The sequence below is a fragment of the Centroberyx affinis genome, unplaced genomic scaffold, assembly GCF_046629955.1.
Source record: "Centroberyx affinis isolate AG114_WGS23_722 - 3 ecotype Tasmania unplaced genomic scaffold, CSIRO-AGI_Caff_v1 ptg001751l_1, whole genome shotgun sequence".
NCBI lineage: Eukaryota > Metazoa > Chordata > Actinopteri > Beryciformes > Berycidae > Centroberyx > Centroberyx affinis.
This window is the reverse complement of record NW_027280153.1, coordinates 14261-41258: the sequence shown is the minus strand read 5'-3', so window position 1 is coordinate 41258 and position 26998 is coordinate 14261. Positions and strand designations below refer to the sequence as shown.

Here is a 26998-nt window from a genome sequence, read left to right as displayed (position 1 = left end):
ATATGATTTTGCATCCCGGGGGCTTCTGGTCCAGGACTCCTCATTTTGGGTATTCCCATCTCTGGACCTTGGCCTCTTAGATCTGGTCCTAACCCATTACTATCTGAGCCTGTACCTGGACTTGAATGTCTTGCACCTTGGCCTAGTAATTCTGGATGTCTTAAGCCTGGACCTCTCCTTTCCATCTGTTTGTCTGCCCCTCCCATACCTCGGCCTCTGAAACCTGGGCCTCTTAAATCTGGAGCTCTGATATCTGAACTTGTCATATTTGGAATTGGACCTCCAATGCTAGGCCATTTCAAACTGGCCATTGTTTCTTGACCTCCAATAGACAGACAATGAATTTCACCACTCACACATGGTTTTGAGCCACTGATAACTGACCCAAGATCATTGGCGTCCTCTACCTTATCTGAGTCACTCTTTTCTATGTTGTTGGGCTTCATAAACTGTGGCTCTGGATCAGGGCTCTGAGGAGAATCTCGGATAGGTGGATCAATTTCTCTTAGAGGAACTGTACTTTCAATTTTGTGTTTAAGCATTAATTCCTGTTGAGAGGGCATATCCACCTGCTGAGGAGGACCACTGCCTGTGTTGTGATGATCACTGAATGAAAGTTTTTGAGGCTCCGGGGATTTTGATAGTTCTTTATATTCAAGCTTCACATTGGTGAGAAGTTCATGTGTCACTGGAGACGAGACTTTGTCAAGGCTCTTTTGCTGTGTAGTTGCAAACTCAACATGATTACATTTTAACTGAGGTCCATCAGGATCATTTTTAATAGTAACAGGCGTGTATGATAAGGTGTCGCTCTCTACAAGTGGTCCAAGGTCAGGGCCTAATGGTGTATTTCTCAGAACACTTGGATGTTTTGATTCCTCAAGGGCTTGAGGAGAAGGTTCCCTTTGCTGTCTTGGTGAAAAGGAGAGAGCATCTCTTCTTCTGGGGGATGATGGGGATCTATTATGTCCATGAGAATGCCGGCGCGAGGCATGGTCCCTGCGATGGCGCCCCTGGCGTTCAGATTGGTCCCTAGCTCTATGCCTTGACCTGTCCCTTTCACTTCTTCTGTGTCTGTCCCTTTCTTTCTTCCTTCGGGAATGTGAAGGGGAGCGTCGCTGGGACCTTCTTGAGGGGCTTCCATGGCGGTCCCTTTCTCTGCGACTCCGCCTCTTTGGTGACTGCTTACGCCTTCTGCCATGGTATGAATTCGGAGGAGTACCCTTATGGGAGGCACCATGCCCTGCTCTAGACAAAGATGAGTCCCGAGTCTTCACACTGCCCCCTTGAAATACATCATCTTGCATTTCATTAAAGAGTGATTCATCCTCTGGATCATAAGCGACATCAGAGTCTTCAATCTCTCCAGCTGAGGAATACTTGTCACTTTCCTTAACATGTTCCTGTGTTTCATCTTGTTCAGTAACAATGGACATGTCGTTTTTCAAATCAGGGTTGGTAGTTGTGTCTTCTGTCTTGACAGTTTGTGAATCCGCACTTTGATTATTCAAAGCCATTGTAAGGTCGTTGGTCTTGTCTGTTGATTCTGAAGGCTTTGACTCTGACTGAATTATGTCACTCTGCTGAGATGCAGAGGGCTGACCGAGAGGCAGAGATTTTGTTGGGGGAGACATCAGTGAATCAGAAACAGAAAAGTGAGCCATGAACATGCCCACAGCCTCTCTCTGTTGACGCAGTGCTTCTTCCTGCTCCTTCAATTGACGTTTTTGCTCTTCAATCTGCTTATTAAGCTCCTCAAGCATCCGCTGTTGTTCAGTCAATGTTGCAGCTGAGATAACCACAGTGCCTGTAGGGAGGTTCTGCAAGACTGGGGCTGGGGTGGAAGCTTGAGCTGGGGTTGAATTGGAAACTGGTGTTAGGACCTGGGTTGGAATTGGGACAGGGCATGGTGTAGGCGCTGAAGTTTGGGCTGGAGCAGGGGCCTTTCCTACATCAATATCACTTTGCATATCCTCAAAGATAGTCTCATCTTCAGGATCATAGGCCACATCATCTTCCCCAAAGGTTGATGGTGCAGGGACATCTGCCTTAATTTTTTCTATGCTATGTGGAACAACCATTCCATATCCCATTGCTGGATCATACTCCTCCTCTGGGTCATATGGTCGGTCAAATTCATTTTCCTCCTCCTCTATTGCTTTGACTTTGGATTTCTGTCCATACTGTTGGACTATTGGATCTTCCATTGGGCCAGGCACTTGAGGGGGCACTGGAAGCTTCATAGCACTTAATGGGGTTGTTGTAGAGTTGCCCTCAGCGGGGATCATAGAGTCAGATGGTTTATTCCCAAACAAAGTCTTCAAGATAGTCTGAAGGGGAGTGTTATCACTGGATGTGGCGGTGGGATTCTTGTCAGAGAGGGTATTTGAGATGGACTGAGTGGCAGCAACAGGGGCTGAGGTAGAAACAGGAGGGGTTGCTTTGATGGAAGTCAAGAGAGTTGGTATGGTAATTGAGCCAGAGGAAGACGAGTCTGATGGTGATCCAGTAGAAGGAGGGGAACCAGGAGGGGTGGTGCTGATAGGGGTCTCTGGATCATAGGGTTGGAATATCTCCAGTTTGTCAGAACCATAGAGGACTGGGGGTTTCGGAATCCACATGGGGTCTTTGGGCATATGAACTTTGGGTCTTTTCTCTTCAACTTCCTGTTGCAAGCTTCCTGGACGTTTTGGTTTCTGGATAATTGCCAGTCCCAGAAGGAGATTGGGGCGGTTCTTTTCAAGCCCTATGAAATAAAGAAAAGTAAGATAAATCATTACAACTTATCTAAATTAAATACTGAGGAAAAACTCTGTCTTGTTCCACTGTCTCTTGTTTCCTAATTGTTGCATTGCCATTTTTTGTCATAAATAAGAATGTGTTCTAAAACAGCTTGCTTTATTAAAGAAAGGTTACATGTATAAATTATCAAAATAGACAAATAAGCTTACAATGACAGGTAGTTCAACTAAATCATACATAAAAAGCTTAGCATTCTAGTGTAACTGATGGTCACTGGCTGCAGGCAGGTGCTCTGTGTTCAGCACTTGAACACAAAGTACCTCCTTGAACTGGCTCAAACCGCTAATCCTCTGCTCACCAGCACCATATCAGCAGGAAAACTGCAGTCTCAGTTTCATCTAATCTGACACTTGAAAAGGATCCAATTCAAATGACAAATGAGCTATAATATGCAGTATCAACTATGTTATATTAATAGTACAGGGGATAGATCAGTTCCTGTGCATTGCTAAAGGTTGCGACTAAGTTGGTCTGGAGATTACTGTTACAATAGAGCAGCTAACTAGGGTAAGACAGCTGACAGGAAGGAATAGACCCCATTGGGGCCATCACATGTCAGCAACTGATGGCAGCAGTATCCAAGGCTGCCTCAGCATATTGATTACACTTTCAAAAGTTATGAAAATAGAGAAAGAACAGAACAGGTGGTAGATGACTCAAGCCAACAGGGTTAACCCATTTGCCTATTGGAAATTATTGGGTGAGATACTGCGGCCTCAATATATACCTAATTGTAGGTGCAGTGTCACTGTAATGCAAATGCAGTGTAGCAAAACAGTGTCCTGTTACTGTTAATTCTGGAGGTGTTGTGGGCCTAATTCATTTGTAATGGGAGGTGCCCCCCCGATAACTCCAATGACTTAACCATGAACCTTCTTCCATCATCCAAAGCAGGAAAGCAGTTTTTTTTACCCTAGTCAAATAATGCAAGGTATTATTACATCAGATCTTGTGTATTGGTAAATATAAGAGCAAGTCAAAGCATTGTCACACCTGGTCCTTCAAGAGGTTGCAATTTGGATGGGATGGCTTCCTTTGCACTGAGTGGAACAAGGTATATGTCCTTGATACTACGGCTGTTATTGGCCACCACACCAAAACGCCCTCTGCTGCTGAAGTAGGAAAACAGGGACACATAGGCCACCTCTTCCTCTTCTGTTGCAGGGTGAAACCGGATCACACACAACTCCTAAGAAACAAAAAGAATTATAATTGGAATAAATATGAATCAACTTAGTTTATTTTTGATATTGCTGTAAGAGACACAACAGGCAATATATACTGCTTGCCTTTGTAACAGAGGTCTTCAGTCTCGCAACATAGTCCCACACTGTTTGAGGCATGATTCGTCCTCCAATTTGTATAGTATCAGGTAGGTCCTAAGCACGAGAAAAAAAGTTATTTAAGTCTACCAATTTAGTTCCAACCATAATTAGTGACACTCTTTTGATAGCACTGTGTAAATGCAATCATTGTGAAATGCAATACCGCTTTAAGAATTTCAGCAGATCCTGAAACCAGATATCCCTTGGTGACAAACTTGGCTACACTGAGCATGTTTAGGAAGCCTTTCCACAATATGTCTTGCTTGGCCAGGAACTGGGCAGTCTCACCATCAGCTGGGGAATGAGAGCTCATGGTCCTGAAATCCAAACCACAACAGCACCATAACAATCCCATCCAAAAACATGGTGATTTGCAAAACAATTTGTATATTACCTAAATAATGATTTAAAAAATCAAAAGTCCATAAGATAAGATAAGATAAGATAAGATAAGATAAGATAAGATAAGATAACATAACATAACATAACATAACATAACATAACATAACATGTTTTCTTATAGGCTTTATACTTCCACAGTTTTTTTCCAATACCTTGAAGATGTACCATAGAGTCTGGGATCTGCTGAAGGGGATGGCTTCATTAAGATAGATTTAGGTAATGTTGGCGGTGGTGGCAGTGAGGGAGGTGGTGGCAAGGGCAGGGTAGAGCTAGTCTCTTTGAGAGGGGTGTAAGGGGCTGGTTGGTTCTGGGCTGTATTACTGGGACCAGAGGTGCCACTAGACAAAGCAGAGGACCTGCTTGCCGCAGTGCGAGGGTCACGCCTTGTGATGGTTACTGTGGAGACAGCTGGAATCACAACTGGTGTATATGCTCTCATGGGTGTCTTAGCTTTAGGGATGTCTGGAGTCGGGGAGGCAGGGGACTCCATGACAGGAGAAGCAGGAGACTCTAAAATAGGGGAGGCTGGAGAATCCATTACGGGGGATGCAGGAGATTCCATAATGGACAAGGCTGGAGAATCAATGGTGAGGCGGGATGAAGGATCCATCAAGGGAGATGTTGGAGAGTCCATGTCAGGCGAGTCAGGGGGGGCCCGCAGAGGGGAGTCATCTCCTGCACAGCCTCTCCACGAGGCTTCTGCAGGGCTAGTATAGCAGGACTGACCATATTCACGCTTATCTCTTGTTTCAGAAACCTTGGGTTTCTTATGTACGGGTTCCTCTTCCTCCTCAGCTGGTATCTGACCTAGGGGCAGAAATTCAAATCTATTCTGAGAAACTAAAAATAACAATGCGTGATAATAATTTTCGGTAGGTATTGTGGAACTATTGTCAAAAGTTTTCTCTATTTACCTGTGCATATCTTGCATTTCAGGTCAAAGAGGTGAGTTTTGTGCTCTGATGTTGTGTCCTTTAGCATACAGCTGAGGATATCTGGTACAGAGCTGTTCTGGCTTGGCTGGTTTGGTCTGGGCTTGAGAGGAGGAGGAAGACTCCTCTTCTGTTCCTGAGGAGCAACAGACACCGACACAAAAATACACAAACAGCAACACTTAATTGATTAACTCAGCATATTTGCAATTGATGGAAAATATATCAAAACATCCACAGAATTTCATAACTATTGCGCTAGTATACCATGCTTGTGGTGCTGACAGAAAAATCTGGTGAGTACATACATATTATGATCGGGTTGTAATTCTAATTCCATCCATTTAATGCACATGAGGGATATACACACCGTGTTTCTATCAGACCTTGAGGGATTCAAACTGGGCAAATCAACCTTCACTGCTTCAGGCTTCTGCAGTAAACTTGGAGCTTTAGCAGCTGCAGCCTTAACCTAGATTACACGCAAGCAAGGGAAAAAGACAATCACATCTGACACAAACCCTGACCCTACTGAGACCTGATAACAAAGTGAAGCGTAATATCTGATTTTCTCTTTGTTGTGGTGTTTTACAACTGCTACACTGTACCTCAGTAGTTTCCTTTATGCTTGGTTCCGGCGCCTTGGTTGCCTGCATGTCCTTCTGACTCATCCTGGCCAGCCTGAACGGACTGATCTCTCCACGTACAACCCGATACAACAAGCCCTGGAGAGGACCCATAATCAGAATGTCAAGTTTGTTAAAGGGAATACATTTGAGTCACCCGCATAAAAAATCTTTTCAAGAATTTATCCAATATTGAGGTTAATATTCAAATGAGGGAAGAAGAACAGTGAAAGTCACAGAACAGAAACAGGTTTTTGTCAAGTGTCAACAAACCTTGTTTCTTGGGTCTTTCAGGTTGAACATTATAGTTCTGTACTTGTTCATGTATTTGCTGTCTGTGTTCCGAAATATGTCGAACATCTCCATCTCAATGCTTGTGACAAGCTTTCCAACTTCACTCTCAGACACCTCCAAATCCTCACAATCACACACCCTTGGCAAATGAAAAAGCAATTAGTCCACTATTTTGTTGTGCTTTAACTGTTCACAAGTATGAAGATGTACAGTATAAACACAATACTTGAAATGCTATTCATTTCTTTCACCGTATTTATCTAATACCTGCACCTTTTAGTCCCAGCCTCTGATCGATTTCTTACCTATGAGCTGTAATATGCACCAGTGCCTTAACAGATTATAGCTGCAATTTTGACATTCTTATGAACCTCCAATGTGCTTTTTTTTCTTTTGTAGGAAATAATAATTTTCTCATCTTACATGAGTTTAGTTTGTTTTCCAGGTGCAGCCGTCACAAATTATATGGTACTGGACCCACTGTGTATTGATGAACATAATCCTCTAACTAAGAATTCACTCATGGATTTACATTGAACTAAATGTGCATACTTAAATGTACAACACAACATTACCAATTAATTTTCACACACAGCAGCATACAAAGTACTTTTGTCACTCGAATGCAAGTATCCTGAAAATGTAACTTTCTAAAAATGCTACTGAATAATAGATGAGTGATATGCATGTCCATTCTGCTCGGTTATGAATTAAACACTGTAATGTAAAATAGCTTAGAAATTCTTGGTAATGAATTTATGGTGTACCTAGTGTTGCAGGTAATGTTGTAGGTTTAAGTATATTTATTATATGCTTATAAGTTGTTTTCATTTGTGTTGGTGCACCCATTCACCATTTTGGCCCCCACCATCATCAATGTTACCACTTCCTAGTTTAATAATGTTACAAAAGCCTTTTTTCTCATTTATAAGTCAAATTCATCAAGAGAATAGAATATGTGAAGATGCCTAAACTTTGTGTAATCAAAAATCCCAGACTGAGGGTTTCATGGAAGCCTGTAAAACAGTTCTCACCTTTTGAACAGGATGCTGGTGAGGGAGCGCTGGATGCTCTGCCTGACCTGAGTATTGGGCTGAGAGGGTCTGGAGGAGGGAGCAATGGGTGCTGGAGAGACAGGCAGATTCCGGGTTTCATTCAGCAGCGTGGGGGCTGAGGAGGGCTTCAAGCCTGATGATGATGCTGGCACCTGGCTGGGTGAAGGTCGAGGTCCAGGCTGCTTCTTTGGTATGACAAAAGAGGTCTTGGAGACCCTAAGGGCCCCTGTTTCATGATGTCTGGAGGCCGAGGTGCTTGGCGCCTCTGGGGCTGGAGACAGACTAGATTTTGCAGAGGTGGCTGGTATAGAGGGAGCTGAGTCCAGAGATTGTTTCTTTGAGACACCACCAGTGTTTAATGACTTCTTTGCTTTTCCCTGGGTGTCGGCCTGAGGTGGGGACGGCTCAGTGACGGGCCCAGAAGAGGGAGGAGCATCTGTAGACGGGTCCTGTGGAGGCCGGTTTAGAGGAGCTACAGCCTCACTGTCAGCCTCTATCTGTTTACTGTCCTTATTGGCTGTTAGAAAACAGAACAGCAAGGCATTTTGTAAATATGGGGTAATAAGAGTATCTATTAACTGTGACAGGAACCAGCATATATCACAGACTGTGTAAATCACTAATAAGTTAAACATAAATAAATAAGTAAAACATAAATACATTAATCAAAGTTACTTCATTACAACTGCAATCCATAATCTAAAACAGAATATTTAGTTTCCCATCTAAAGGTACTTTATTGCACAGGGATTTATTATTCTAAAATGAATAGATGGAGCTGGAGGAAAGAGGAGTCATACATTTTTGCAAAGTTACTTATCGATTTATTCAGCAGTATTTTCGCTATTGTAAAATTAGTAGATGGTGCTAGAGATAAAAATTGACAAGCTGCAATGACTAATAGAGCTAGAAACATTATACAGGCTCATAGACATACACCTATAAACACTGTTTACATAAATAAGTGGTGTAAGCACTTACATGGAACTTTAATTTGAGCCAATTTATATCACACTCACTGAAACTCTCAAAAATGACTGTCTTTTTTCTTGCCAATTAATTTTTTTAATGCACTGGACTGCTAGGAAAGTCAGAGACAAAAGATTTTTTACAGTAGTTTACTTTGAGGACCCCAATGCTTCACATCAGGTGTCAGGTGTGTCTCATGTTAGGGAAGTGTTTGGAGCCTTTGAGTCTATGATATGATATGATTAAACCTATTTTTATTTTCTATTTTCTTTCCCCAAGTATAGATTTGGTCAACACTGACCATACTTCAAACTCTGTGGATTATCTTCCATATTTTACACAACAAAAAAAAACAGGGTCTTCAGAGCTTCATTATTATTAACATTATATAACATTATTAACGTTATTAATATTTCAATGCAAAAATGTTTTTTTTTCTCTTCATGTCAAAAATTTCAGATAAAGAAGTGAAAATAGCCTGGATTAGATTACTAACATCCAAGACCTTAATTATTTTCCTAGATTTCCACTAGACCAACCGTTTCATTGACAGCTCATCTCACCAATATCATCTCTTATTCATGAAATGAGTTAAAAATAAATAAATAAAAAGACAATTGGTGACTTGAGCTTTTTCCATCTATTCCGTAGATTGTGGAATGACCTGCCAAGAAAATCAAGCTAGCTAACTCTCTTCTTTTAAACCATTCTTAAAAACAGGTTTATTTCAGGCTTGCTCTTACTTTAATGGCTTTTGTACGGCAGCGTGTTGATGCCACAGTGGGGAAAAAAAATCGGCTCAGTATCTCGTTATAACAAGAAACCTTTCTCGTTATGTCATCTTTTCTCGTTATTACAACATACCAACTTATCTCATTAAAACGAGAAATGTTTCTCGTTATAATGACTTACCAACATATCTCGTTATAACGAGAAACTTTTCTTTTGTACCCTTTCAAATATCTCTGTATTCCCTCCCTACTTGTACTTAGTTTTATCATCCTGATTATGTATTTGACACTTTTAATTTTAACTCTTGGCGTGAAGCAGTTTGTAACCTAGTTTTGAAAAGTGCTATACAAATAAATAAGTATACAATTAAATAAAATTGTTATTGTTATTATTCTATGTTCTTGTCAGTTCATAATTTTTCACGTAATCACTGAGTTACCAAATATGGTAGACATTTCTCTAGAGTTCTAATTCTTTGAGATGAGAACATGCATTGCAGCTAAAGTTAAGTTTATGTTTTAGATGGCAACAATGTTCTCAAGCATTTTTCAAATTAATTTAGTTGAAATACTAAACTTGAATTTAAAAAAGAAAAGAAAGAAAGGAAGAAAAAGAAACCACATCCATGATAACAACCTCCTCAAAATCATGTATGGCACAAAATAATGTTTTCCGTATCCTTTGGAATTATGGGAGGGTGGAAGCAATGCACTCCAAGCTGGAACTTGCCTGTCTATAACGGGCTTGTTGTGTTTATAAACATAGGAGGGAAAAGTGGGATCAATAGGTTCAATATACTCAAAATCACCATCACAAATTATGGATTGCAGTTTTAATGCTGTGCATAACAGAAAGATACCACACAGAAATAATGTTCTCTTTCTCAACTTGTGTATGTAAATGTGCGACAACGACAACAAAATCCTAAGAGATAAATTGTATAACAGACAAGAGAGACACACGGGGTAGGAAGAGAGACGGGGACAGGGTGAAAGAGAGGGAACTTCCATGTAAGAATGTGTTCCTAATTGGTTGTGTAGATAAAATATGACAGCCCTACAGACGACACCATCCTCCACCAATCAAAAATCGAAAATCCAGGGGAATACAAGGAGAATACCACTGAATTCCAGCATACAGATTTCTCCTCTGCCCCTGAACAGTGTGGTTCCTATTTCTAAACATTTACTAGTTTCTCCCATAGCCAAATGTAAAAGAACAGTTTGTCTCCCATGTCTCCCAACAAAACCAACATCATAATACAGAGAGCACGCCAGAGACAGTATTTCCTTCGATAGTTGGTGTCCATCAGGTAGGTATGATACACTTTTGCAGAGTTGAGTTTTCCTTTGTTTAGTAATACAGCAGCTCTGCTCAGGAGAGGAAGCAGTTGGAAAGGACTGCAAACACAGCAGCAAAATTTATTGGCAGCAACCTTCCTTCTGTCTCCTCTGTATTCTCCACCCGTATGCAACGTAAAGCTCTAAAATTGTTCACTGACCCCTCTCACCCCAGCCACTTCATGTTTCTCTCTTTGTCCCTCTGGAAGAAGGATTAGGGCTATCAGGATCAGGGCCTCTCCGTTTCATCACAGCACCGTTCCTGAGGCATTATGGGTATTGAACTTGATGGGTCTGGGCTGTACTCACTTGCACTTTATTTTTTATCGATTTTACTTACTTGTTTTTGTTTGTAAAAACAATATAAATAAAACGTGTCACTTTTTGCAATTCTAAGAGTATTGACTGGTTTTGCCTAACTGAAGTGTGTATATATTGCCATCATTGGCAATGGGAATTAAATGGAAATATATGTGCACCTGATGACTTATCTTGTGTCTGTCCTGAGCACACTGAGCAGACAAATTCTTAGCAATATGGCAATAAACAACTGAATATTGAAGCTTGTCTGGCCTTAAAATTTAAGATATATACTTTTGTCAATAGTAATTTAGAAAAGTTGGAAAAGATGACCATAACCAGTGCCAACAATGTTTCCGCCTGACAACAAACAAGGGTTGCATTCCACTCCCGGATTGAAAACATGACTATGAAGTAATATAGTTTAGGTATAGGAGTTCAAACATTCCATAACTTCACAAATTCAGTGTCAGAGTAAAGATCCAAGAATTTAAAGTTGTAGTTACTAGCTGAATAGCAAATGACAGCTATAGTTTATTTACCATCTTTGTAAAAAGATGGTAAATAAAACACTAGTCAGATAGGAGAAGTTTGCACATGAGCCACAGATGTAGTGACCTCTTTTGGTTACGCATAGTGGCTTAATTCAACATTGAAGGGCTTACGTTGCTCAGCAATAATTCTTTTTTTGGCTATTCAAGAGGCTCAAGATATTGATAAAAGTCATAATCGTTATTATTTTGACTACCGTATTTCCTCTAATATTGTCCCGGGCCTTTATTTACCTCAACTGCAGAGGGTACCAGGCCATTATTGGAAGCAGGCTTATATGAGAGACAGGCCTTTATTTCCAATTCCCTCTGTTTGATAAGTATATTTGCTCATATTTTTGTACGAAGCCTCCTTGTTTTCTGATCTGCTTCTGTTGGGGTTCGTTAGGTAGCGTTTTTTTTGTTACTACAATGCATTACCGATAATTACGGTAATCGACGACGGCATGCTCCAGAGACTTCCGCCAGACACTAGGAGTTTACCGGTATCCACTGTTGTTTGTAGCTGCGACCACCAGCTCTATAGCTCGCTCTGTCGGTCGGTCGGTTGGTTCACAAAAATTTCCCCACCCTTTGGCGGCCTATAGCCGCACAGTGTGTGTACGTGGTCGCAGCTATTGCGAATTCATGCTTGTTTCCTTTGTTTTTTTCCCCGGCCTGTATTTGGGGCCGGCCTTTATTTGTTTGTGTCGACCACGCCCCCAGCCATTATCGGAGGCCCGGCTTTTAATTGACTACCGGCCACTATTAGAGGAAATACGGTAATATACTGTAGTAGTTTCTTGAAACTTTGTGTTGGTTGTGCTTATTTCTCCTATGTTGACTTAAGTTAGGTTAGGTTGCAAAAGCGCATTCTATTGATGACTGGGTATTTTCTGCTTGATTATAATTTCAGGGTTCATGTGATGAATATTATGTGTTCTATGTACATGCATCCTTGACGGGATTTGTGGCCAGGACTGACATCAGGTGATAAAGGCTGCTTCAGAAGCAGCTGATAAGAGCAGCCAGTAGGATCAGTCGTCCCAGTAACCTCTGACTGTTGCTACAGTGCAGTTTCTGAACTGCTTAGAGGGCCATTTCAAGCCAGCAGTGTCAGCATTCCCTTTAGTCTGTCCCATTGTTGATGGTGAGGATGGACATTACTGGGTGAGATGTTGTGGGCCAAGTGTAAGCCTAAGTGTAGGTGTAGTGACAGTGTAGTGTAAGTCTAGTGTGGGCGAGTATACATCTGAACAGAGCATCAGTGCAGAGGTGGGGGTTTGTGGGACAAAATAATTTACTGTTGAGCCCTCTGGAAGTACAGTGGGCCAAATCCAATGAAACATCTGTGATGTGAGGTGCCCACATGATAATAACCCACTCTTACCCACCTACCTTTCTTCTAATACTCAAATCAGGTTTCTATGTAGGTGCTTACATAGAAGGAATAGTTACATAAGATCCTGTGTATTGGTAAGCTATTATTATTATTATTATTATTATTATTATTATTATTATTATCATCTCCAGCCCAGCACCCATGTTAAATTCAGCTCTTTGCCTCCTATGCAATTTACGGTATACCTAACAGACTAACAGACTGAAGCAACTTCAATGCTAGCAGTAACTGTATTAACTCAAGATCTTTAATTCTGTACAATGCTATGCACCAACAAAAAACAGAAGACCCAGAAGACCCTATTTCTGAATGTCTATATTCTCTCAACTGTGTGTGTGTGTGTGTGTGTGTGTGTGTGTGTGTGTGAGTGAGAGAGAGTGTGTGTGCATGTGACGATCATCAGCATCATTTGCTGAAAGGATTTCTTTGTGATATGACTGTTGATGCTAACAAGGCAATCAGAGGACTGCAAAACTTCTTGTGTCCAGTCTTTGTCATTTATAATTCATAATATCAACTTGAGTTACAAGCCACTATTTCACGTGCCACACCCCCACACACCAATCAAAGCCAAACTTTAGAATATGACTTGTACTTGCCCTTAGAGTATGAGTAGCGAAGTTCATCAAACTTGTTTGATGTGAACCAGCCTACTTGCAGACATAGATCTATACCTGCACTCAACATAAGTACGCTACTTCATGAACACTGAACAATCTGTTATAGAGTAATGGCCGGTGTTATGACAGGTCACAGTTCTATATCGCTTCCATCAGGCCAACTGAGGTAAGGTGTGGGTTTATTTTTCCCCCACTGAGCATTCTGTTAATAGTTTCATAGCTCTATCTTGAATGGCTGGGAAGATATATTGGTGCAAACACAGATGGACAGACAATATGAATATAATCGGCACGCAGTATGTAATGGCATCAGGAATACCAGACTGAGGTTTCAGGTTTCATTTGTCATACTGAGAAAGAGCTTGGTGAAATTTATACTAGCCTGAGCATCATGACACTGCCTTAATTTATAACAATAAATAACAAAAAGTATTTGTAACTCATGTGCATCATTGCTTTCGATTCAGTTTTAATATTTCTTAGTCTGTAATCGATTTTACCATTATAAAATCATCTAGCTTTGGGTTTAAGGATAGGTAGACAAATTGTGCATTATGTAACTAACTTCGTGGGGTAAGTTAATAAGTATGACCATTATGGTTATACAACAGAACTCCAAAGTGCATTGTTAGAGAATGCATTAGCTCTGTTAGCATTTATGTTGTGACTTGTAGATGTTGTGATCTTATATTGCATCCAAATGAAAGTAGAAATGTGAAAAGGTGAACTGTGCTGGAGATGTCGTGTTTTAAACCATTTTTTCTTTTTGGGGAAGGTGAATAAGTTGAAAATTCAAATTGGTTCCAAATGGCCTTGCTCCTAAAACATAGCTTGTGAAACAGTGCTGGGTCCCCTCTGCTGTCACCAGTGCTGCAGTGCTTACAGCCCTTCAGTTGTTTCTAACTACCGCCACTGCTACACTCAATTGGGGGCAAAGTGGCTGCCCGCATCCAGTTCAAAACACTGGTGTTTTGACCAAGGGCACAGCGACCCCACACCTCCAGACCATGATTCGACCCTACACCCCAGCCTGCGCCTTGCGCTCGGCTACTGCTGGTTGACTGTCCCTCCCTTCCCTGCGACAACACGGCCATCGCTCTGCCTGGCCCCGACTCTTCTCCCTCCTGGCTCCCCAGTGGTGGAATGATCTTCCCACCTCAGTCAGAACTGCAGAGTCACTCCCCATTTTTCGTCACAGGCTGAAAACCCATCTCTTCCGACTCCACCTAGCATCCTGACCTCCCAACCCTGACCACTTACCCGAACCAGTAGCTATGAAGTAGTAGTAGTAGTAGTAGTAGTAGTAGTAGTAGTAGTAGTAGTCTATGAAGTAGCACCGCTACGAGCTAAGCTTTCTTGGTATGCATTCTCCGTACTGTATTTCTGCCTTGCCCACCATGTTGACATTCCAAAACGACCTAACGGACAGAAATCTATCCGGCAAAAATCTGTCAGTTTTCTGACAGATCAGTGTGGCTGCCCCTTTACCAAAAGCAGGGTTCATATCCTGCGTATCCCCCAAAACACACAAAAACACACACACACACACACACACACTAGTAAGGCACTTTTTGTTGTTACTATGTCTTTATATGATTATATTATTATACTTAGACTTGCTTATTGACTTAACTGCTAATAGGAGGGATGATCTTACTTTACTTTTCTTGATTAATGTTGTGGCATTTTTTGTTTTCATAGCACTCTGAACTATCTGGCTACTTACCCTACTGTTGATGCTTGAGGAATAGTCACTTATTTTAGGTTGCTGTGAGAGTCTGCTCAATGGCTAAATTGTAAATTTTAAACTGAGAAGTATTGCTCCTATTAGGAAAAATGACCCGTCATCATCACCTCTCAGATTCATGTGTTGCTGAGGCCCTTCTCCTTCAGCAACTCTCAATAAATCCCCCCTTGGCCTGCATGATAGACCATTTTATGATTTTAGGCAAAACTTTTAAAATGGACTCTTATTCTTCAGACCAGGAAAGCATATAAAATATCTTTTTGAATATTGTCTGGTTAGAAGGCGTACATATGTTCTGTGACACAAATTAGATGAACATCTTGAAATAAAAAAATAAAATCAATAATATTTTTTGTTTACTTTTTACAGACATGTTTGTTTTTCTACATACATGTCTGAATGTTGTGAAGTTTATTGTTCTCCCTACTGATAGAAGGTTGTAGATTAGACTAGACTAAATTATACACTTCTAGTTAAAACTAATTTTGTGTATTTATGAGGTTTAAATCATGATGGGAACTCAATATTTTTTCATAAAATTTTACAAATCTACTAGCAAGGAGAGGCACCAAAACCATATTGTCTCTGACTATGGGACTGACAATAATGTGTTCAGATTTTATTCAATGTTTTGTTCAGTCAATAATGTGCTCAGCGATTTTGATCAAATTCTAAGCCTAAGACAAATATCAGGTGCTTAATGTTAAATTTGTTGAGAAAATGGCAATTTCAAATAATGGTATCTATATATATATTATTATTATTGTAATATATATTATTATTTGTATATGGTTAAGTTGCTTTTACTTTGGCTTCATCTTGCTGCAGATAATTGCATTCTACATCAGTTTTATCAGTTAAGTCCAATATTTGTGAATCAAAAACACTCTTTCCCAAGGCAAGAACCAAAGCCCATATCCAGATAGGTAACCATGTGCCATGGAGAGCCTAGAGTACACAGGTTTTCATTAAAACCAAAGACTACAGCAGGTTATTTTCACTGAGTCCCTCCTCTCTGGTTGAAGGTGTGCTAATCAGTGAAATCAGCTGGTGTAGTCTTTGGCTGAAATGAAAACCTGCAGACTCTCAGCCCTCTGTGGCACACGGTTGCCCATCTGGATTTCTTAGGTTGACAATGAGTTTAACTCAGTGAACTGTGTCCTCAAAGCACTTGAGCCTTTACATTCAAATGAGCTTCATTTCCTTGTAGTGCTAACAGTATGAACCACAAAATACCCCCAAATCCCTGTGAAACCCCCAAGGCACTATCACAATGTCCACAAATTCAGTCTCCTATTCACTCTTAAAGGGGCAGCTCCACAGTTAGTCTCTTCATGACATAACCAAGAGTGCCACAGCTCTCGTGTCTTGCTTTAAGAGAGACTCATTTTATTTTCAAAGATAGCATAAACTGTCCAAAATCATGTGCCATGTTTTAGAGGGGATTTTCCCTTTAAGGTGGTCGGCTCAAAACATTCCTTTTCTCTGTGGCCTTCCGCTAAATCATCTGTATGTAGATGTAACAGAGATTAGAGTTATTATCTTTATTTATTTCTTTTATTTATGTTTTATCTATTTTATCTCTACCTTTCTTTCTTTCTGTTTTAATGTCATTTTAATTAGTTGTGGTGTGTGGCCCTGAGCAAGTTGGCTTAGGAGGATTTTTATGTATTTTTTCTCTTTTATGTGAAGCACATTGTATTTGCCTTGTGTATGAAATGTGCTATATAAATAAAGTTTGCCTTTCCTTGACTTGCCTTGAATCTATGGATAAATTGAACTCCACATGGTACTGACTCTCACAGAAGTGGCCATGGGTGGGACAGCTTGTGTATGTCAAGGCGCTCCACTCAAAGTACACAGATTATTATCCATAAGCTTGATTAGTAGGCAATCGCTTGATTGGTAATTTGAGAAACTTTCAAATTATGTTGTGAAGGAGTATGACTGTGCATTTATATCATATGCACAAGTGAATTTTTGTATTCCAGGAGCATGCCTGACTTAAGAAAATGTGGCTAACACTCATCTCAAATATCAATTAAACTAACAACAGATGACTTCTTTTCTATATATATATATATATATATGACTTTCAATTCAACAACCTTGAAACTAGACAAAGTTTTAGATGTTAAATAGGATGAAAATAAGAACTCTTAGAATAAAGTATTAGCAGCAATATCTGAGCTTACACAAACCTGTATTATTCTACACCACTGATAAGATGATTCCTTAAAAGGGACAAATACTAAAACTGCCTACAGAGGCATTATTTCTTACAAACTGTCTGTCAAATACTGAGGAAGTCTGTAGTGCTTTCTCTTCAGTTGTACACTACTCTTTTGACCAGTAGAGGGTGCTTGTGCTTTACAATTGAAACCTTTTGTAATAAGAGATATTGAAGCATCAGAAATTATTGAAGAGCTGGAAAAGAAAGACAGAAGCAACTTATATTACCCAACAGATCTGTAAAGGCTAAAGAAATACAAGCTGCTTGATTCTGTATGGGGCAAAAGTAGTAATAAGGTTTAAGATGCAACAGAAGGCGATAGTGAGATCATCCGAGGGAAAAAGAAAGAATATACAGTATTTGACTAAAACTTGACATTTGCTGGCAACACTTGTCAGACGCTAAATGCTTCTATTTTGCAAAGACAGAAGACTTCAATCCCTATCTCAACACTTCAACGACTCTCAAAACTAGAAGCCTACTTCACCCTGTGTCCATTACGTATATAGCAGTATGTGTGCATTGAGCTCGCAAAATAATATTTTCATGGAGAAATAAATGAGTTATTATCCTAGGCTGACAATTAACTGTCATTACTGTTGTAACCAACCAACACAAATAACATGTCTGTCTCAGGCCAGTCATACCACATAGAGTGGTCACACTGCACATCTGAATGAGTTCACAAGACAGGGCATTACAGGGCACAAAGCAATAAAGTCTGATCACATGAAAATAATTGGAAGGAATTCAATTCCTAGACTAAGAATGATATTACTTAATCGAAGTTGCATTTAATCACAATGAAACAACTATCAGTTATGTGTAACTGCTAATATATTAAATTGCTAACGAAGATAAAGCACTACAAAGTAATTTATACCTGTTACTGACATCTGTGTGTTTGATGCATCATACTGACAACAATGTTTGTGTGCTAAATAGATGGTATCCCAGTGCATCCTGCCAATCTGTGTCTGCTAAAACTTAACACTAAAACATAAATAAATAAAAAAGCAGATCAGTTATCTGCCCGTTGCATCGACACCTAAACCACAGTGTTCTGCTTAGTCAGTGTCTTTGCTGGTGTCGGGTGAAATTGCTCTTTGACGTTGATGTGCAGTCAGTTTTGCAACTTTTCCATTGGTGTTCCTATACATTTTCACATCAAAACAAAATTCATGCTTCATTCTTGCTATACCATCACACACAGGTCAAACTCCATCACTCTCATGCGTATGCATCTATGTTCAGAGGGTTATTTAATAGTAGATATGAATATCACTGGACTTGTTTTGGTGACACACAACCGTGACTTGGGACTTCTGTAATCAGGGAATTTGTGATTTGGGGTAATATGACTTCCATCTGGCCAGACGGTGGGGTCAGATTATTCTGCAGTGTGAACGGGTTCAAGACTGCAGTCTCCAGACCAGTCGTAGCCCGACATGATTTTTTCAAACGTGTTAGATTTTGTTGTCTGCTCATGTATTGTGAAGCGGTCGAAGACTCGCCAAGACTGAAGTATGACAGCAATCCTGGCAACAGCCAATGGGAGTTCAACTCAAGGCGTAAGAAAAAGAGAAGGGACCGGTAGAGAAGTTGCTTTTAAAAATTTCCACTGATGTAGATAGTTCAACGTCCATCCTTTTCCCTCCACAGTCCAGGCTCATAACAAAGGGGGACCGTGCTTTTACCGTTTTAACACTATGGAATCGCCTCCCCCTCACTGTCAGGTCAGCTGAGTCGGTACCACATTTTAAAAAAACTTTTAAAAACCCACTTGTATAGGCTGCCAAGTTTGTTGCTTTGCAATTCCTATTGGTTTTATTTGTCTTTTAATTTTGTTTTGTTGTTTATATTGCTTTTATTGTTGAGTGTTTGTTTCTGTTTATAAATTGTATTTTTACTTGACGTTTTCATTCTGTGTACTGTTATGCATTTTTATTATCAGCTGTGAAGCACTTTGTGACTGCTGTTTTGAAAAGTGCTATATAAATAAAAGTAACTAACTAACTAACTAACTTTTGATTCTTAATTGATGGGTGTGCTTACTCCTCTATGGGAAACTTTTGAAGCTGATATACAATTTATTTGGAGACATAAATCTCATATAAAATGGTATATAATGGCAACGTAATGCAAGTATGCAATTACAAATTTTACGTCCTATGCAAAATTATTCAGCAATATTATCCTCATAATAATTTTACTTTAAAATACATTTACAAATACATTGTAAATGTAAACTGTAGCTTCTCTACAAGGAAGAAGGAAATGACAGAAAACCTACATTGTATTTACAGTGAACTGTTCTGGACGAATGGGAAAATGTTTTTGAATCCCTTGTCTTCATGTGTGTGACGACCCGTCTTTGCCCTGCCATGTCGTGTGCACAGCTTCCCAACGGCACAGCAAGCCTTTACCCAGCCTGTACTAACCCTCCTCATGCAAGAGTTGAACCGCCTTGCAGCTTGACCTAGGCTTTAGTTTTGGATTCAGACCTAACATCTACATTTTCTTAAAACAATTCTGCCAATGGGGTGAGATAATTCTATCTGTTTCCAATGCATTTCATGTATTTCAGAAATTCTCTAGAAACAACTGTCTGTGATCACTCCACTTGTATCAACAAAATGAGACTTGATTCAAGAAAATTCTTGAAGCAAGTTGATTGGCTGATTGATATTGATGTTGATATTATCTCAAACCAGTGGCAGATTTTTTTTTCTGGTTTAAAATAAGAAAAAAAAAGATTTTAAGACCTAAATGTTTTTGAGGTGTACACACTTGAACACAAGTTTACAAATAAAAAAATCACAAGATGATGAGATTTCAGGAACCGTTTTCTGACTATGATTGTGATGAAAGGCAATCTCTCTGATGTCCAGATTTTCTGATTCTAAGACCCTTGAAGTCAGAAATGTGGTGGATTGTTCTATTTTGAGTACTGACTCTTGTAAAAAAAACAAAAAACAAAAAAAAAAACGTATAAAAAGAGCAAGATACAGCTAATAGTGACATCTATTTTGATGCATCATACTGCCAATCTGTGCCTGCTAAAACGCTAAACCAAAAAAATAAAACATACATTTGTCTGCCTGTTGTATGGAGCCTTACGTATATTGCAGTGTTGTGCAGTATGTTTGTTGGTGTAGGGTGAAGTTGCTCTTTGATGGCAGTCAGTTTTGCATTTTTTGCATTTGTAATGACAAAAGTTGCAAAAAAAAGGGCAGGGAAGCAAATTCCTGGTCATCACTCAGGGCAAATTTACCCCAGAGATTGCTGGTGTTAGAAACCAGAAATGTTGCTTTTTGGACTATGTGGGAGTGTGTGGGAAAAAATTTAACTGTCAAGTAGAAGGTCCAAATCTTATGCAACACAGAGTAACCCATGTTGTCTGAGCCATAAAAAAGTGCAATATTTTCTAATGTGCTAAGCAAATTCCATTACTTTTCCACGACTATCCATCACATACAGCTCAAATTCCTCAACCAATATGTGTATATGTCTACAGTATGTTCAGATGCTATGTTTTTTTGTTGCATGGTTTATTTGAATGTAACAGGTCTTGTTTCGGCAAGTATTAAGGAAATTTGTATTTGTACTAAAAAAAATAAATTATTTGAGTTTATATGGTTTCAGAATTCACTATAGCATTACCGAATATTTTTCGACATATGTATATTAAGTAGGAATCCTGGAAAGCAGAAATGCGGCACGTTGTTCTATCCCGACTTATAGCTCTTATAAAAAGTAAGCCACAGGTAATACTGACATCTAGTTACTTTGATGCATCATACTGACAACCCACTGAATGTGATATTCCACAATCCTCCAACATCCTGCCAGTCAGTACCAGCTGAAATGCTTAACTAAATAACATTTTTTTTAACAGTAGTAAGTACATCAGTTGTCAGTCTATGGTGATCTAAACAGTAGTGTTCTGCTTGTTAAGTGTATTTGTTGGTGTATGGAGAAATTGCTCTTGCAGTCAGTTCTGCAATCCTAACTCCCATTTTCAAGCTGTAAACTTGTTTGTATGCCTTCTATATGGTGAAACACATCAATTCTGGGCATGAGCTAAATATTTCCAAGAGAATATTGTACAGCCAGTTTTTACAGTTTTCCTGCTCATCTGTTTAAAGTGAACACCCTGCTGGACCTCTGGCCTCATCCCGATCTGTAATGTAATACCAAAGGTGTTGTTGTACTATTGCTTTCAGGGTATAAAGATTTCATCCCAGTTAGAAAACTGCTGCCGCCCCAACTACAGATGGGTGAATCCATCAACACAAGAACCACTATCTAGTAGGCTGCGGTCAAGATAGAAATCATAAGCAGATGAGTGTCTGATTAGTTTGAACACCACTTAGAACTTCACCAACACTATAAGCCACAACATAATACCACTCCAACACTTCCCATTCTCTCCTGCACCTACACAGCCTTGGCACCTAAAGGCTCCACTACAGCCCCGGGGGCTTGAGCTGGAGCTGGTGGAGATAGCAGTTCAAACTGATAAGGCTCTGGACCTCTTCAGTCAGTTCAAAAACAGATGGGAGAGACGTCTGTCAACTCAAATGACCCCTCGGTGGTGCGAATGCTGTGAGATTCGGTGTCACTCTTCATAACGTAGGCTAAACAAGAGGGTGGGCTACTGAGAAACTGAGATGTGCCCCTCTATCACAGAGACACACCCGCCTTTTCTTCCCACTCTCCACCCCACTTATTCACATTTTTCAAGTGTGGAGTAGGCAGAGACAGGCTGAAAATGGCGTTTCAGTGCACTTTGAGGTTGAGGAAAAGGCTGATCCCTGTTTAGCTTTCAAGGGCAACTTCACCGCAGTGCTTGTTTGTTGCCGTTTGACAAGCAGGGTTCCCACACTTTGTTGCTAATCAAAATCCATGACCTATTACATACAGCTCAACTTCCACTTGCAATATGTGTAAGAATCAGTGCTTAGAGGTTACATATCTGTTGTTGTTGTTGAATAGCTGATTTGGATGTCAAAGTTTTGGCAGCTATCACTTAGGACTTAAAGGATGATCGTTTTATTTGTCATTTATTTGCCTGTTTTAGCCCATTTACTACACTGCACGCATACTTTACAATATCACCAACCACTTTCCAAAGCACACCTTATTTTTTTTTTTTAGATTTTTGCATATTTACCCCATTTCCCATCTCAAAATTCTCTGCTGCTCCAACTAACATTGTGCCCGGGTTTATAAGGCATGGCAGTATGAATTTAGTTTGTAAAACAATCTTTTCTTCAGGGACAATTTTCTGGCGGAGATGCACATGAATTGTGCATTCACATGCTAACGGAAATATCAGAAAATGATAGAATTTCTTACTTGGTAGTTAGCCAGACTATCAGAACTTTTTTAAAGCAAGAAGCAGCTAAATCTACATAATCCTTTTCACGACAACGTGTTTGCTTATCATTTGTCTTATGGGGTTGATTTTTTTGACAAAATAGCATGTGAACGCAATGCTGTTTGGAAGCAGATGTGGAAGTCCCGGATGTCGGAGCTTCCCATCAGCATGTTCACCAGAACACCTGCAGACCATGCACATTCAACTAAATTACCACGCAACAATAAAGAACTTTGACAAAAATAAACCCGGGCAGGATGTTCACTGTGATGGATTACCTATCTGAAGCAAGTTTCAAGTTTCTGCAAGTTGATTTTCATACCGCAACAAAATTAATGGAAAAGAATGGATGCCTTGGAGGTAGGAAAAAACACACTGAAACATCTAAAAGTATCGTATGCACTGGAAAATGGTCAGTAGTAATGTTAAGTATGTGTGCAGCGTAGTAAATGGGCTAAAACATGCAATAAAACCGGTATCAGGAAATTGTTTTTTCGGGCGGGATGATATTCCTTCACATTTGATCTGCTAGCAATCGAGCTTGATATTACACGTGTTAATGTAACATTATGAACAAATTTCCATGATATTTAAAAAGTTTTGGAAAAAATAAGTTATATTGCTCTCTACTGCATATTTTAAACCGTATTATTAATGCTGAAATGTGGTTATGTTGATGCATCATATTTCCAACTATTTGGTGCACTGAATAGAGTATCCCATTACATCCTTACATCTGTTTCTGCTAAAACTTAACAATAAACCATAACTGCAAAAGTAGATGAATTGCTTGCCTATTGTATGGAGCCTTAAATTGCATTGTTCTGTTTGTGCAGTATATTTGGTGGTGTAGGATGAAGTTGCTCATTGGTGCTGATCTGTAGTGAATTTTGCAATTTCCCCAGCCATGGTGAAGGTTGGAAAAAGGGCAAGGAAGCTGATCCCTGGTCAGCACTCAAGGGCAACATCACTGCAGAGATTATGGGTGTTAGAAAGCAGAAATGATTGTTGGTCTGTGTGTCTGAATGTATAGGCAAATATGGGTATATACGGTATGAGAGTGTGCAGGCAAAACTTAAAAACTATGCAGTAGAGGGTCCAAACCTCAGTAACACAGATGTACTCATTGTCTGATCCATAAAAACAAGTGCAGAATTTTCTAATGTACCCAAATGCCACTAGCTATACTCCAACTAGAGCTATGAAAATACTTTATCAGTGCTCACTTGTTACAAGGATGCCCATCCTCTAACAAAGTCCTACAAATAAATCCAAAATCGGTGTGTATGCATGTATGGTCAGCTGGAAGCGAAGACTGCTTTCTTCATTTGTGATAAGGTGAGTGTTTTGTTAGTTAAAGTATTGAGGAATGGAGTATGTTACTGACACTGGCCAGCTGATACTTGAAAGGCATCTTCATGGAAATGTAACAATGAATCTCCCATTCACTGTTCGGTGGACTCCAGGCGGAACCTCATTCTAGCATCTGCATGAATCCTCCAGTCCCTTCTGCGTCTCTGTGCAGCAGCATGAAGTCAACTCCTGCTCCATACCAGCTGCCCAGTCGCTACTGACCCTGCGGGAGCCTATCCCAAACTAATATTGGTGTGTCTGTGTAATGGCTGGTCCAAGAGTGTGTGTTTGTAGGTATGTATGTTTGTGTTTTGTGTGTGTGTGTGTGTGTGTGTGTGTGTGTGTGTGTGTGTGTGTGTGTGTGTGTGTGTGTGTGAGAGAGTGTGTGAGTGAGTGTGTGTGTGTGTGTGTGTGTGTGTGTGTGTGGAGAGATGAGTAAGGCACTGCAAGTTGTTGCATCAAGAGGCTTGATCAAGTCACTAAGAAAGTTGTTTGAGCACCACACAGGGGCAAGTGCAACTTTAAAAATAGGAACAGAGGAATGTAGTATGCATCCGGTTGATGTGTATAAGTATAGCTATTGTGCCAATTTATATGCTGCATTTTCTATGAAATTGCCAACAAAATAAAAAAAAACACATCATGCTGATGTCAATGAGAAAAATGTTGCCTAACGTTTGTATTAGTCTACTGATGACTGTGCTGTCGGTAGGAAGAAACAGTTTCATAATGAACCCTACATTTATAAAACCCTTGCACCCTTAAGATCTAATGCTTGAACACGGGGGTACTCCTTTGATACATGGAGTCATTTTGAGGAAACCACAAGGTCTGGAGAGGTGACGTCCATGTCTTGCCAGCTTTGTGGCACTGCCACGTCTTCAAGCAGCCTTCACAACATGAAAGTATTCAGTGGTACTGAACAGTTGTGAAAGGTTCGGTGTGGGCGTCACAGTGGGATGTCAAGACGTCCTGAGCGTTGTGGTAGTATTATAATTTTCTACTATTTAATTACCTCAGTTGCAGCTGCCCTACCTCTCCTACGCATGACAATTTTGTGTTGGAAAATGTTCAACTGAAAGTAGTAATCCACTTCTTTGCAACACGTCTTGAATAATCACGCCGCCAACAGTTGTTTAGAAGGCTTAAATTCTATACTTCTTTGTCTTATTTATGAAGGTATTGTTGTTTTCTGAATATAAGCCGATGGAGCAGTAAAGGTCAATCACATCTGAATTAGGCTGTGCTTGGTTTGAAGTCGAAGAACTTGTCCAACTAGTCAATTATATTCCACCAAAAGGCCCTAAACAAATTTATAATTCAAAATGCCACATAGCAGTAATGCATTGTATTGCCAAAAATGCACTGTGGGCTACAACACTGATAAGCCAGTATTTAAATGATGCCTTATATAGAATGTGTATGATGTGGTTCAAAGTGACACAATTTATGGGCAGTACATGAATATGTGGACTTCTAAGACTTGATTTAGGATTGCATATGTGAAAATATATGCACAATCTACACTGCAAGCTGCTGCAATCAAGAAAAAGAAGCTGTGACTTGATTTATAGGGAAGGGTGATGGTGAGAAAAAGACCCTACAACTCGTCCTTGATGGTAAGCGCCTCTGGAAGTATTCTGCACATTCTCCAACTCCACCAGCCTAGCTCACAGCACAAGGTGTAGCTCAAAAAGTAAGACTGTTGCCAAAAGCATGACTGTATTAGGCCTTTCCTTTTTCCAACTAGAGAGCTTCATCCGACTCTGTTCATTATTCAGTGAATGGTTGGGCATGTTCTGCAGTATGTATGTTTCAGTGACAACCTTTGAGTTATGGCAAACTCCAATGCATTCGTACCAAATCCAATAAACCACCCTGCCTATCCTGTATGACCCGTCGCATAGTTGCTGTGTGTTGCTGAGTTGCATTAGTGTTTTCCAGTAATGTGGGTTGTGTGCGTTTACTCGAATTACTGGATTCCTGACTAGTCAAGAGTGTTTCAGCTCAACATGTCTGGCAATTCAGATTCAATAAAGGAACTATAAAAGTGAACATACTTACCCATTGCTGACCCCTGCAACTAATCAGCCCTCCCTCAGAGAGTGTGTGTGAGTGTGTGAGTGTGTGTGTGTGTGTGTGTGTGGTGATTCAAAGACGAAAGGAACAACTGTAACCCCGATAGAGGCCATGTGTGTATGATGTTGTTGCTGTGTGATTCTGATGTGTATGAGCAGTGAATGGTACATACACGCTGTGCAAAACTTAGACGGTATGGATGTGGCCTGAACTTCAGTGAGTCTGGGGTCGCAGGCTAAGGGAGACGCAGCTTCCTTCTGCCTTCCATCACCTTCCTCCTCCTCTTCACCTTCTTCCTCAGGCCGTCCTGCTGACCTCTGAGACACCTTACCCAACCTCTGACCCTGTGGCCAAAATATTCGCACACGTCAACAATGAGGCCCAATTCATGATCTTAAGTTACACACTATGTTTTCCAGTTAAATCAAAATCAAAACATGTACAGGGAACGCAATGAAAAAGACATTAGCTATACAGCTTTTGCATCTATAGTAAAAAGCTTACAGATCTAACTTAATTCCTCAATCGTCTCATTAAAGTTACTTACCTTTGCAGTGAGTTTGGCGGTGGCAGCTTTCCTCGGTGGCCGTCCTCTGGACTTGGGCACCTTAGTACCAGAGAGTGACTTCATAGTTTGGGCTGCGTGCTGAAGGATGCAGTCTGTGCCACAGTAAACTGAGTCTGGTAGGGCATGTTTGGAGCAGCCAGGGCCGATGCACAGAGGAAGGGAGCTATCCGTCTCCATCTCAGCCTCGGGCTCCGGCTCCATCTTAGGTGCCGGCACCTCCTCCTCCACCACCACCACAGTCTCCTGAAACCAGATTCTCATCTCAGACCACACCTGGCTTCCACCATGCAAATCAGACAACGGCAT

The 26998-nt window shown here is 40.3% G+C and overlaps 2 protein-coding genes across 2 annotated transcripts in view; both read right to left on the bottom strand.

Annotated features, from left to right (window-relative positions):
- LOC139652060 (serine-rich adhesin for platelets-like) overlaps positions 1 to 5052 on the bottom strand; it is a 16874-nt gene extending 11822 nt beyond the window's left edge. Inside the window, exons 1-5 of the mRNA XM_071528998.1 lie at positions 4682 to 5052; positions 4291 to 4444; positions 4092 to 4181; positions 3796 to 3991; positions 1051 to 2746 (exon numbers count right to left, since the gene is read on the bottom strand). Coding sequence (XP_071385099.1) covers positions 1051 to 2746; positions 3796 to 3991; positions 4092 to 4181; positions 4291 to 4444; positions 4682 to 5019 — 2474 coding nt within the window. The 5' untranslated portion in view covers positions 5020 to 5052. The remainder of the gene's footprint in view (positions 1 to 1050; positions 2747 to 3795; positions 3992 to 4091; positions 4182 to 4290; positions 4445 to 4681) is intronic.
- On the bottom strand, positions 5053 to 26998 carry LOC139652059 (death-inducer obliterator 1-like; the record flags this gene model as incomplete). The annotated part of the gene is made up of 8 exons (XM_071528997.1): positions 26672 to 26998; positions 26297 to 26468; positions 7416 to 7953; positions 6361 to 6520; positions 6070 to 6186; positions 5832 to 5933; positions 5444 to 5597; positions 5053 to 5336 (listed from the first exon to the last, which is right to left on the bottom strand). Coding segments are annotated over exons 1-8 (1854 nt in total), but the record flags the coding sequence as incomplete, so codon positions are not given.